Source organism: Cyphellophora attinorum (genome assembly GCF_001299255.1).
Source record: "Cyphellophora attinorum strain CBS 131958 chromosome Unknown Contig6, whole genome shotgun sequence".
NCBI classification, from domain to species: domain Eukaryota; kingdom Fungi; phylum Ascomycota; class Eurotiomycetes; order Chaetothyriales; family Cyphellophoraceae; genus Cyphellophora; species Cyphellophora attinorum.
In genome coordinates this window covers 1,085,869-1,099,124 of record NW_017253234.1, presented here as the reverse complement: position 1 = coordinate 1,099,124, position 13,256 = coordinate 1,085,869, and the positions used below count along the sequence as shown (strand labels likewise).

Here is a 13,256-nt window from a genome sequence, read left to right as displayed (position 1 = left end):
AACGACAAGCAATAACTTGAATGCACTGCAGGAACCTCAGTCAAGAGTTCCTGCTGATGACGTTACGAAAGAAACTGGATGATGGTAGATGCAATTGTGAAGGAGGCAAGGGAATGTCAAGGACTCGAAACATGAAGATTGCAAAGTGAACTGAAGTTTCGTTGTTGAACCCCATGCGCCTTGCACCCACCTGGGCAGGCTGGCCTCGCAATACCGAGCATAGGCGACCACTAGTGCAGGGGATCTTGAGCATCATGCACTACTGCGGCACGCCTATTCGCTCATGTTTGGCGGGAGCGGCTCGTCATCGCCGGACGTGGCGTCCAGGGGCGATCGAACAATGGCATGCCTGTCAGTGGCCCGGAGACAGCTTCAAAGGAATGTGGCGGTCCATGGTCAATGCAGCGTCAATCCGTAAACACGGCGTTGTTACCCGAGTCCATTGTAGCTCGAACATGTTCAATGGAAGTTATGAAACGTGTTCGCGCGTGAGGTGGTCGCGCGTGATAAACGAGCAAGATCCCTGGCAAAGAGAAACCTTCTCCAGGGAAACTGGAGTGCCCAGTTTGCGGTGGGGCAGATCTTCAGGTACGGCACCCAGTTCGCAAATTACCTAGGTACCCAGCTGCGTGGATTCGGGACATGCTGCTATCCGTGACATCGTCAAAGCACGTTTATCACACTTCACAAAGGGTGATACACGCCAGCAGAAGGAAACATATCACAAGACTCTCGATGGGCACACAGTGTCTGTTGAGAGCTACCTGGCGCTACTTATCATATGGTTGATGGTCCCGGTCATTGGTTTGACATCTAAGAAGCCGGGAGCTGTCTCGGGCAAGACGCGGGACTCGTCATCTGTATTCTTGAGTTGTACTTGTATCCCCTGAGCTCAAGCCTTGGCCGATTTAGGACCTAGCAAATCATCCAGGAACCCGTTCCAGACCTGACTCATGGTGGTTTGCTTTTGCGCTCCTGCATCGACGAATTGACGAGCACTCTTGCTGACAGTCTCGGTGAGATTAGTCAGTGCATCTACCGTCATCTCGCCAGCACTCTGATGTCCGTCGTGGACATCTGACATGGCAGACACACCACTCGAGTCGATGGCCGAGATCTGGGGCTTCATCAGGTTGTGTCCAGCTTCGGTATCCTGGTAGCCCCCTGCAGCTGAATCGAGTTCTGGGTAGCGCTGGAGGTTGGCCTCTGCATCATCGCTGTGGACATTGGGCAGGATGGGCACTCGGATCGCAGCTGGCTCGGGATTGAACTCAGGCGCGAAGAGCTTGGGGAAATAGGCAAAGTCGACCGTAGACGTGTCACCGACCGACTTGTTGGCTCGGGAGGTATTGAAGTGCCGGGATGGACTTTCAGGTGTGCTGCTCTTTGTTAGCGATTGTACTTGACATGTCCGAGACATGCGTACCTGCTCACAGGCTTCCTGGTCTCATGCCGAGCAATCTTCCGCATAGCCATAGAGAAAGCGCGGGCTTGGAGGCTGTCGTGGCCAGCAAGCCGGTCGATCAACTCATGCTTAGTACCCGAAGCAGACAGTGTCCGCTTGTTGCACTCTCCGCGTAGATCTTGTAGAGTCCATGGGGTGTACGTTGTTTTGTGGGTAGGATCGATTGGACTTGGGGAAGCTTGGGCGCCAGTCAGGTGCAAGGAGCGTTTGCTGGTTGCGACGGTGGTGCCAGAAGCCTTCTGGAGGTTACGCAGGGCCTTGAATGAGGAAGCACGTGGAGCAGCCATGTCGAATAGTTCGGTATGGAGAAGCTCAATGGATAGTATATATGATTGTGTGGTCGACGTAGTCTTGAGGAGGGTTCATAGACTGGCAGAGTCCTGAGATTGGGGGGATATATTTGATTGTGATGGAAGAGCGGTGTCAAGGAACGGAAACAATCGGTGAGGAAGGAATGCAGTCCCAGGGACAACTGCATCTGTTATGCACCTCTGGCAGCGCGTGCTATCTAGACCATCCATATCTCCTGTTGCCCTGCGTCAACGATTAGCCACGTATCTGACGGGCCCCGACATCTCAACAAGCTGCTTTAGCTGCATCTTCCCCGCTTTCTGTGCCGGATCATTCCTTGATCTAGTCCTGTTGAGAGACAAGCGGGCTCTCTCAACAGCGCTATCTTGTGTCAAGCCTCTGTCTAATTGCTTTCCCTGGCCTCACTACCGCCCATCCGCTAGATTGGAGCTCCGTCGTGGGAGAGCGGTGACAAAGACGAGGAATTATTGGCTTCTTCAATGGTCACCATCCATTTTTATGTGCTTCAGTGCCTCGCAGACAAAGCCAAATCGCTCCCGCACACGATCGTATTTCGTGAACCGTAACACACCTGTCCTCATCACAAGACTCCTGGTGAGACCAAACCGTTGGATGGAATCTTGGTTGCTATAAATAATCCATCCATGGATCTCGTGGCTTGGCCAGCATCAGCCTTGCCGACCCCTTATTAAAGTGCTTCCATTTCTGAGCATGCCATTCTTACCTTGCTGATAAGACAAGTATCGGAGTCCGTCGAGCCGTCCGAGCATCCAATTGACAGTTCCTGCTGCACGCCCAAGTCGAGTCTCAAAGTAGTACTCTGACCACGTTATGATGGTAGACATCTTGAACAACGCGGAAGGGGACGTCCGACCAAACATGCGCTTAGCTAAGCCGACGGGACAGGGACAACTCGTAAGTGCGACTACTCGATGCAGCATTACAAGTGTCCAGCATGGGACGACTGCCGTCGACACGAAATCATCGAAAATAGTTGCTTCGCAGCACTGGTGTAGTTTGGGCACATAATGGTTGCGCAATTGTGGGAGTAGGAGCGAAAGAGTCGTACGCTCACCCAAGGTTCCAGGCACGTAGCATCGGCGAGCACAACTGCCACGCAATTGTCGCCAGATCGCCAGCTCAAGGAAGCTATGACACTGAGCGGAAAGGGTCTTTCAGGTTAGAAGTCGATGGCAGCACCAGGCAATGCTAGTACGGCGATGGAGGATGGGCAAGAGCAGACAATGTCAATACACCGTTGGGGCATGCTCGTCCATCGATTGAGTAAGTCTATACTGAAGGGAGGCAGACCTGGCATTTATGACTAGGTCAGGTAGGCACAAGTCAAGAATATCTGCTGGTATTGTGAGCTGAGCTAGAGGAGGTTCAGTGCTGGCAAGGCAGTCACTCCAGTTCTCCTTCCTTATTTATCCCAACGCAACTCATTTTGCTTTTCCACACCATGAAGCAGCATCCAACGCTCTCTTGACCACACGATCGTCCATTCTTTTGCGCACCCTTCGGCACTCTACTGTCATAATCTGCTGGTCAGTCACTTGTGGTTGCTAGGCAAAATCTCTTCATCATTTTGCAAGCGCTTCCCCAAACCCACAACGAATTTCTTCTCATTCGTCCTTTTAATTTTCAATCACCACGCTCTGCCTCGAATCTCGTACGATTGAGCCGCCAGGAGCCTCTTCTTCTTGCGCGCAGCGCTTAACAGTAAGTTGAAGCCTCGATAGTCAACTGCATGACTGACTGTCTCAAGGTTCTCGAGATGGCTCGGCCGCCTCGTCGCCGGCCTGCCAGCGACGATGACTCGGACAGCGACGAAGGCGCCTCAGTCTCTCGGCCTGCCGTTGAAACTGAGGCCGAGAAGTATCAGAAGCTGATAATGATGGTATGCTAGAGTCCTCCGGGCCTGGGTTGACACTTGCTAACAACAAGAAGCAAGACCTCGGCACGGAGACAAGAGACTACATCACATCCAGTGACAAAGGTCCACGAGCTCGACACATCAGCCAGCGCATGATCCATGAACTGAGAGAATGCAACCAAGAGGGGACTGATGCTGCAGGTCGGGCCGCTCAAGATCGCAAAGGATTGACCAACTGGAGCAGTATGTCGACTCACTTCATCCAAACTTGTAATTAACCAAGCCAGATTTTCATCGGTCCGATGACGCAGATGCTGGCAACGAAGCTCTGAACGACCTTGGATCTGGAAACACTCATCGTATAAACATACGAGAGGGTTTGCGTGAGCTAGCTGCGCTCAACGGCGGTAACCTCACTCTGGACGACATCGATGATAGAGGAGGTCGTAGACGTGGCATGCCGCCGCCTCTTCGCAATCATGCTGGTAACTCTGCCGCATTCAATGATCGCGGTGCTCACGGCCGAGGTCGAGGCGGCGGCTTTGCTGGCAGAGGAGTCCCTCGTGGTGGCGGTTCGTCAACAAGGTATTCCAATCACCAGTAGGCGATCTGTAACTTGTGCATGACGCTGACGATAGGACAGTGCACGATCACCTCGCCCGCTAGATCCTGCAGTCGATCCGGATCGCGAATATGTCTACAAAGATAGCTCCCGAAAGCGACGTCCGAATGTCCAGATGGTCAACAACAAGGTCACAATGGGCCCTGGCAAAGCTCCGGCCGGTTCTAGCAAGCGCAAGAAACCTGGTCATCTTGCTACACCGCCTCAGTACCACGGGCCCATGCCTAAGCTGGCTGAACCGTCCACCTTCATGGATGTTGCACTGAAGAGATTCCGGCAGCAAAATGATGCACAGGCGAGTGCCCCACAGGCACCACCTCCTGCACCGGTCCCGGGTCACTCTATCAAGGCTCAGGTCCACCAACCCACATCTTCCTCACCGAAGCAAGGCTTCAAGGAGATCCAGACAATCAGTCGTTCTGAGCTCGTTCCGAAATCGAGACGTCAGAGCGGCTTCACTGACGGTAATATGACGAGTACAAGTCTCTCAGGGTTTTCTCCCAGCATCAATGGGGACGAGTTCACCATGAATGCTGCCAGTGAGCCGACTAAAGGCCTTGGCATCACGGGTGTCGCTTTGCCCAGAGCATCGACAGCCTCTGCGGAGACGCTGATGGACGTTGACATTCCCGCCGCTAACAACGCTGTGTTGACGCCATCTCTGCGAGCAAGCCCTGAGGAGACAACCATTTCAATCCCGAAGTCTGACTTTGAACAGTATCAGGCGTTCAAAGCGATCATGTCAGGCTCTCGGAGCACCCAAGATCTGCTTGAATGGCTTGATGCCCACAAGAAGAAGACTCTGCAGGCGGAGAAGGAGACGGACATCTCTGGGAACAAGAACCCTGAAAAAGAGCCTTCGATCAAGAAAGAGACGGTCGTCAATATAGCGGCTGGCTATACCATCGGCTCCTCACGACTCGAGAGCATCATAGGCGATCGCAATGCACTCCTACCGGCCGTGAAGTCGACTCAAACCACCCCAAGCCTATCACAGTCGAAATGGGCGACAACTTCTGTGAGCAGCATGAGCCGCGTGCCAAAGCAGCCATTCCGGTCGTTGCGAGCTCCACTACGAGCGCAGCTCCGGTCACTAGACTCGTGCGCGAGACACTGGCCAATGTCTCTGGTGCAGTCCCCAATCACGCGATTCAGGCTATGCTGTCAGCTCCCGTGCAAGCTGTTCAGTCCATTCGCAGCAGCACAGCAGGACAACAAGAGGCCGATCCTGCAATTCCCAGCACTGGGCCAAGCACTGGTGATACCGAATCAAAATCTCGAGCTCCGTCTGTATCTTCTGGTCGCGATGTACGAGATCCTAATGCTGACGACCGCACCAGGTTGCAAGCCCAGATGCAAACCGTGACTAAGTCGATGGCGAGGACAAAGATCTCCGCTGACGGCGTCTCTTCTGCTGGTGTGAAGGCTAGCTCGGCCGGCAAGTCCAGACTCTCCAACGGTCACAGTGCTCTACCTGTCACCAACGAGCCTAAGAGCAGTCGAAGTGTTCAAGAATCTTCATCAAGCATCGGAGTCATTCCAATTGGCGGTCAGGTGTCAACGGTGCCGGGCAAGAGAGACAAACGAGTCAATCCGTTCGTTCCTCGCGAAGCGGGCAAGGCGGAGGACGTGACACTCGAGAGCACGCACCAGCCCGTGAAAATCGATGTTGGCAGCCTGGCTGCAGAGATCGACCGTCGCACTGTGCCCGATGAGGACAAAACCGGACTACCGTGGCCACGCATTAGTCGACCTTCATTTCCGCAGGTTGACCAGGTCGTCTCAACCAGTCCTCCGCCTGAAGCCAAAGGGCGCGCTTCGATTCTCGGCAAAAAGGGCATCACTGATTCCAAGTGGGCTTCCTCAACTTTCGGTGCTAGCACGGGCTTCCCAAAACAGGCTGCAAATTCCAACGTCTATCATGCTGAAGCTGAACACGTTCCACCTCTGAGAACTAGAGCCGGCAACCAGGTTGTTGCTGGTGCCTCGTTCGCTGCCCGCCCGGAGACAGACAAACTGAGCCGTTCTGCTTCACAGAAGCCCGCCAAGAGCACGAAGTCGCCATTGAAAGCATCTGCTGCGCCGATCTTTAGAGACTCCAGAAACCTGAAGCACAACTCAAGTACTCTGAAGAAGTCTGGCCCTCCAGCTCCGAAGAAATTCGTTCCTCCAGGCCTACAATGGATCCAGAAGGAGCAAGAAGAACAGCGTGAGCTCGCACCCGATGAGATTCAGCAGGTATCGAACAGCACCGATCTGTCCAGAGAGTCTCGCGAAGCTCTGGGCCTCGCTAGTGATATCCTGCGCAAATACCGCGATCTCGACTAGGACTCGGGTGAGCATGAGTCTACGCAAGCTGCCAACAACAGGTATCAGAGCCGGTGGAGCGAGATCGACTGCGAAGCGCTTAGTTCGATATTGAAGGCAACGACGGCGAAGGCCATCCGCCTAGGCAAAGGGAGGTCCTTAAGGACAAAAGCTCAGGGTTAACGGAACAGGGAGGACTTTCCTTGCGGAAGCATCATGGCGGTCGTACTCAAGCGCGTTTGTCACTGGAGTGAAACTCGTCTGAGCCAGCACATATCATGATGGGTGAAGTGCCGTCGAGATGGGAGTCGGAAGGTGCGCTAACTCATATGTTGTGGCATCTAGCGACTTCACAACCTGGCCATTGAGAAAGACGATAGCTTCTAGATGGTTCAATCTGCACGCTCTGATCCATCTTGATGCTTGCGACCGCCTTTGCGCCTGCTTTGATTTTTACGCTGGCTGCTTCCTTCGTTGTTTCATTCTGGCCAGAGTGACTGCCTATCGCTGCAAGGTCGCCGACACTCATTGATCGTTCCTTCTTTCTAGCACTGCTGAGCAAATGCTGACTTGCGAGGCAGGCGCGATGGATGTGACCAAGAGGTTGGTGATTTATGGCTGCCCGATGATGTGGTTGAGATATGGCGGTCGTTCTATCTACCTGACATCCTCTCGGAAGAGGCCGTTCGTCGGCTTCTTGGGCACTTCTCATCGTTCTATGGACCCGTGAAAAGTAGTCTTCTGCTCGCCTAGCATTGCCTCTTGCAGGCGTGGGTACCCATCTATGTCCAGTCCTTTGTGCATGCAGTTCAGCCATCGTGAGGATCGTCCATGCCATATCGTCGTCGATGTCCAACATCCAATTCATGCGTGATAAATATCCCACGACCAGGTCAAATTGCCGTCGCCGTCCCTGACCGGAATCAAGCATCCAACCCCCTTCTCACACTCTCCACAACTCCTTTACTGTCTCCGCCCCTCTGCTCCACCATCCCCAACACCCAATCCCGCTGCTTCGGCCTCAACAACTTCATCCTACGCAAATACTCCGCCATAACAGCATTCCCAGTACTCATACCCGGCTTGAGCTCCGCCAGACCCGAAGTCAGCAGCCACCTCTGCAGTCGTTGAGGATCATTGTCGACCATCTCGCGCTCTTCTTCTGCTGTGCGCTGTGGCTCAGTTGCCGTGGCACCGCTTTGCTGGGCGAGAGAGGATCGTCTCCGTTGTGAGGCTATGATTGGCGCGGTGGTAGGTGCATTGGTGGAGAAGAGGGTGTGCGTTGGGCGGCGAGGGTGGGGAGGGATACCATCGGAGTCGACTGCTGGGTCTTCTGTTTCGGAGTCGGAGTCGACGTGGCGGAGGACAGCTCGCGCCGGTGTTGGGTGGTGTATTGCGGCCTGGTCGTCCTCATCGATATCTTCCTCGACCATTGCGGCGCGAGGATGTCGCTGTTGGATGGGTGGAGGGGTTGGAGCGGCTGTTGGCCGTGTCTCAGCCGTCGGAATATCCTCCAGGCTGGGCATATCGCTTGAGTCGTCCCTATCGTAGTCAGAGGGCTGCTCAGCCATCTCAGCATAGTAGTCCCATCCACCAGGCGTCGGCATGTTGTTTGCCAGCCTCTGGCCCAGACCAAGTCCCTCCGGATCTACGGGCTCGTGCTGTTCGCCGTTTGAATCTTCGAGATGGGTAGCGATAAGCTGCTCGATCACTTCATCGGGGATGTCGTTGCCAAACTGTGCTCGGAATGCCGCCATCGCGGCTGCTCCCTCCTCCGGATCGACGGCTGCATTGTTGTTGACTGGTGTCTGAAACCAGTTCAGTAAACGCTGGATGCCGCCAGGAATGCCAAAGACATTTCTGAGGCCGCTTCCAGCTGGATCATTGGCACCGTCGCCCGCCCGTGGAGCACGCGAGGTGAAGTCTGAACCATCTGTGTCTGGTGGTGGCAATGGATCGTAGCCTGAATTAGGCATGCGCGTGAATTGTCTTGGCAGTAGAGCCAGGAGGTGTGGATCTTCAAGTAGGATGATGTGTCGAGCTTCTTCGAGGGAGATCTCGAGCTTTGGTGGCACTGGAGCTGCCGAAGTGACATCCTTGTAGGCTTGCAGCGTCTGGGCGACTTCGACGACCAACGCAGTTGTTTCCGGGGTATTCCAGAGATCTTTGGTACGCGTGACGTACAGCTCTGTGTATAGCTTTTCGGCGTCTGTGGAGGGCAGCTTTGCCCAGAGTGTCTTCGGAAGTGGCTGAATCTCTAATGCAGAGGCGAGAGCGGAGAGGATGTATGGGTACTGGTGCATGGCAAGCGCAAGCTGTCTCCGGGCTTCTCTGGGTTGTTTCGCGCGAAGGTGAGCCAATGCTAGGGAGATTGCGATGTTTGGCAGGTGTGACCAAGCCGAGCCATAGGCATCGTCGGCTGCCATAGCGATGAGCTGGTCGTGGCAGCGGCCGCGGAGGGCCATCTGATCGATCATTAGAGTTGCTCCATACGGATCTGAAAGTGTGTTGAGCTGTAGAAGAAGTTTAGTCCACTCGAAAGCAGTTTTGAACGTGCCGCGCATCTCCAGGTTACGGATGTAGCGCCAAATGGCAAGATAGACTTCTCTGTTGGCAGCCTTGTCAAACGGCAGTCGTGCAGTACCTTCCCGCATGGCGGCTGGAAAGGAACTATGCACTGACTTGCCAATTGTGTACAAGGCACGTTCCAGAAGGTCGCCAGAAACGGAGTGGTCGCCCTGGTGTCGAGCAATTTCAGCCACTTGAAGTAGTGATGCGATGTGGTATGGCGTCAAGACGAGCTGGCTCATCATTCGCTGAGGGTCCATCGATTCCACCGCTTGCCTGAAGCGCCATTGTGTCTCTTCGTACGCGGAGTTGTGTAATATGTTGTAGCGTCTCTCAAATGATGTGGAATCAGATATGTTCTCCATGCTGAGCCCACCACTTGATGCCAGCGGCCACTCTTCTCTTCCTCTCATCAAGCAATTTCGGCGACCCGCCAGGGCTCCGAGTTCCTTGCCTCGACTTGCGACGTTATTGCGGCCTAGCAGGGCGGTACCCAAATCCATGCCACCTTGATCATTGACTTCACGTTGCCGTGGATTCCGATTCGCTGGACGTGACTCGTGCTCTTCGACCGCTACGTTTCCAAATAGACTCTTCATCTCATTAATTGGATTGAGGTTCTTCGTGTCGGCGCTCAGTAGTCCTGTGGCGTGGATCTCCCAATTTGATGCGGATGCTTGCTCGTCTGACGGGGTGACCAGCGTTGGATCTTTGGCCCGCAGAGCTTGATGGCTCGGTCAACCTCATCTTCGGATGCGGTCTCATCCTGCTGCGCCTGAGGAGCCTTCTCCTTGGGCCTCTTCTTCGGCTTCTTTTTCTTCTTTTTCGATTTCGCAGGAGTGGTGTCTAACGGCCTCGATGGGGAGGGTTGTGTTCTTGAAGCGTCCGTGGCAGGTGTCATGACGCCTCCAGTCGTCTCTTCATCATCTGTGGGTTCGCTTTGTTCTTCCTCCAACATGTCGAAGGCATTTTTGGGTTTCGTGCCCGTGACGGGTACATCTTCACTCGATGACCTGTCGGCTTCTTCTTGAGCCTGTGCAGCGGCCAGTCGTCGCTGTTCTTCCTGCTCACGCTGGAGCTTACGCAGGGCTCGTGATGACATGGTGAGCGTTGACAAACCTCTCTTCGCTGCGAGAAGTGGGAGATCTGCAATGAGAGAAGAGAATTAAAAATTGTCGACAGGCACATAACGGCAACGATGTCATAGCGCCCGCCCCATGGAGACAATGAGTCATTGCGAGGCATCTCCGATTGGTCTACGCCTGACTGCCCAGGTGACTTCACTTCACGTCCGGGGGTGCTTCATCTCTCCAGGGCTGCTTTCGAATTGCAAAGCGGAACATTGCCTTAGGAGTTGTTGGTCAATCATCCCATATGAAGCTATGACAATCATGAAGGTCACGAAGCACTGTAACAGCGCGGATCGCTTTGTCGGACTCGTACAGCGTCAGACAGCATCATGATTCTTTTGTTCATTACGACAATTCTATGCAGTCACCTCAACTCCTCCGCTCGCTTTCGATCCTCCCACGATAGTTCTCCCTCCATGATGACATGGTTCGTCTCATAAATCATTCAAGCATTATCCTGCTGACTGTGTAGTAACAAACTCCAAATCTGACTGCGCCATCATGCCCCTGTACATTCTGAAGAGACCACGCTCGCTGAGGTCCCATGATGTGTGTATGCTTTTTGTTTCCCTTTCGCTTATGCCCAAGCAGAAGCCACGATCTAGTCTGTGATCATGGCCGGAATCCGTAGAACGCGGACCCTCCAGCATGACCGGCATTCGAGTCATCTTTTCTCATTCGTCCGAAGTTGGCAGTACCCTCCCGCAAAGGTGCTAGGCGAGGAGATGCATTCGACCATATCGAAGTCGATCGCTTATCGTCGTCCATCGAGAAGATTACGCCCTCGCCATCCGACTCGTCGCCTAGCCTTCGAGCAGGCAAACCAGGACTGGATATGGTGCGGTCCAACCGCTGCACGTTGCTGGATGGGATTCGCATAGTGCTGTTGACAGGTCGGCCTGCATTTGATTCCGCTGATTCTGTGCGGGTGAGTTCCATTCGGGCCATGGCTTGCGAAATACCCGAGATCTGCTGACCTCTTGGAGGATGTGAAGACCCTGGCATCCATGACTCCTTCAGAGGCGAGCCAACAGCGCCCAAGTTCGGTTGCTTGTCTCGCTGCTCTGCCCATATATGGCTGAATCGCGACGGACTGCTCCCAGAAGGCGGCGAGCCGACTTTGCTGGAATGTGCGCTGGGAATTGCGACCCCGAGACTATCTTGATCAGCGCGAGACAGCCGCCTCATTTGCTCGGCTGGCGTGAGCACCTCGTCATGTAGGCTACCAGGAAGCAGTTCGTGACCCAAATCGGCATTATCTTCCAGGTCGGACTGAGCATTGTTGCGTGCAGCTTGTGGCTGACGGGGCATACTGGCTGATATGATGCCGCGAGGCTGGGAAGCGTTGAGCGTCGACTGCATGACTCTGTCTATCGAGTCATCAGGAGCCTGAGGAGACAGACCTAGTGGTGATGGTGCGTTGTTGCCTGACATACCCCCAAAGCCGCGGTTCAAGCTTGTTTCTGGTGGGCTACCGAGCCGCCTAGCAAATGAGGTGGTGGCATTTGGTGGAGAGAATAAAGCTGGTCCTTTGACTGGAGCTGACTGTCCGAGGATCCCATATTTTCGTGAGGGCTCATTTGGGTCGAATGACTGAGGCATGGGTACGTTCAGCGCTGTTCGCACGTTGTCCATGGGTGACTTGGCGAAGGGCGACTCGTTTGTGGGAGAGCCGAAGTGCGAGTTGGGTGGACTGTTGACGTTCGAGTCGAAATTAGACATGTTTGTGTATGGACGCTGGTACCGCTCAGTTGGGTAAGCATCGGGGTCTTCTGCTCCATAGAACCCGTTTGCACTGTAGAACTCGGTGCCATATGGTTGCTGGCCCAATTGCGGGTTCATCGGCATCTCTGCTGGTCCGAATGGAGCATTGTTCTGTCTTGGATAATACTCGTTCCGACTTGGCATTGCCGCCGCCGCCGCATCGATATCATTGCGGTTGACTCGACGCCCGTCAGGGAGGTAGTGAGCCAGCGCACACTTTGCACCGAACTTGCAATTTCCCTGGACCACCTCTTAGTCTTATACGACGGGGCCACAATATGTACATACCTTGGAGAAGTACTTGCATGGTGCCTGATGTGTCTGAGGATCGAGCGAGTGCGAGAATGGACAAGCATTGCCAGCCTGACACTGCCCTTGTCGAAAAAATTTGCAGGGAACATGCTTCGTATCTATCGTCTTGTCAGTCATGACACCTGCCAAAGGTAACATTGGACGTACTCTTGTTCGGTCCGCCGGGCGGACTTCTAGCCAGGTCGAACATCGGCGGCCCCGACATCATACTTGGATTCCTGTAGCCACCACCGTTCGGTACTGGCATGCCATGCTCGGTTCTTGAGAATGGCTCATCGCTACGAGCAGCGCCTCGCCCGTTTCGCTGTGAGGAGTTGTTGTGAGGATGCTCGGACAGCGGTCGCATCTTGACTAGGCGCCGCCGTCATGCCACTGTGTATGGGTATGTCGCGATCGGAGACGATATGGAGGTGGTCGCTCCGACGCGTTCGAGGTTGTGAGAGAGTCGAGAAGAGTGTGTCGTAGTCTGAACTGCGTACTGCTGAGTGTATCACCAGGTCTGCGGGTGACTCGTATCTGTTCGCCCCACGCGTCGTGGTTCCGTGATGCGATCGATGTGTTCAGCGTGGGGTGACTTCGAAGGGGAGAAGGATGAGTCGAGTCGCAAGGCTAGTTCGGCTGAGGGTGTCTCGCGCTTAGGGACGGATCGAGGTCAAGCGGTAATTTGCCGGAGTGAAAGGCTTGTGAATGTGATCATGGGTACATGTCTATGTGACTTGACAGTGCATGAAGCATCACCCACGCCGCGGGGCGCTTGATAAGGGTGTTAAGCAATGATCTATCTCCGAGAGGCCCTGAACAAGGCAATCAGGCGGCCGCTCCTGACTCTCATAGAAGATTTTCATATCGAAATCCCAATTCTGTTTTCTGCGATTCGAGGTGTGTAGTTTATATCACATT

At 54.2% G+C, this 13,256-nt stretch overlaps 4 protein-coding genes across 4 annotated transcripts; 1 reads left to right on the top strand and 3 right to left on the bottom strand.

The window, feature by feature from the left end:
- Positions 1–892: 892 nt before the first annotated feature.
- On the bottom strand, positions 893–1,752 carry AB675_2150 (uncharacterized protein; the record flags this gene model as incomplete). The annotated part of the gene is made up of 2 exons (XM_018142098.1): positions 893–1,379; positions 1,427–1,752. 2 exons carry the CDS (start codon positions 1,750–1,752, stop codon positions 893–895), a joined length of 813 nt encoding a protein of 270 aa, XP_018002967.1.
- A 1,802-nt stretch (positions 1,753–3,554) lies between these two features.
- On the top strand, positions 3,555–6,603 carry AB675_2149 (uncharacterized protein; the record flags this gene model as incomplete). The annotated part of the gene is made up of 6 exons (XM_018142096.1): positions 3,555–3,677; positions 3,728–3,896; positions 3,941–4,238; positions 4,297–5,236; positions 5,263–5,561; positions 5,616–6,603. 6 exons carry the CDS (start codon positions 3,555–3,557, stop codon positions 6,601–6,603), a joined length of 2,817 nt encoding a protein of 938 aa, XP_018003104.1.
- A 902-nt stretch (positions 6,604–7,505) lies between these two features.
- Positions 7,506–10,252, bottom strand: AB675_2148 (Ribosome quality control complex subunit 1; the record flags this gene model as incomplete). The annotated part of the gene is made up of 2 exons (XM_018142095.1): positions 7,506–9,793; positions 9,841–10,252. The coding sequence occupies 2 exons, from the start codon at positions 10,250–10,252 to the stop codon at positions 7,506–7,508; spliced, it is 2,700 nt and encodes an 899-aa protein (XP_018002805.1).
- Positions 10,253–10,892: 640 nt separating this feature from the next.
- On the bottom strand, positions 10,893–12,702 carry AB675_2147 (Protein cps3; the record flags this gene model as incomplete). Its single annotated transcript, XM_018142094.1, has 3 exons — positions 10,893–12,284; positions 12,333–12,454; positions 12,504–12,702. 3 exons carry the CDS (start codon positions 12,700–12,702, stop codon positions 10,893–10,895), a joined length of 1,713 nt encoding a protein of 570 aa, XP_018002907.1.
- Between the last annotated feature and the right edge of the window lie 554 nt (positions 12,703–13,256).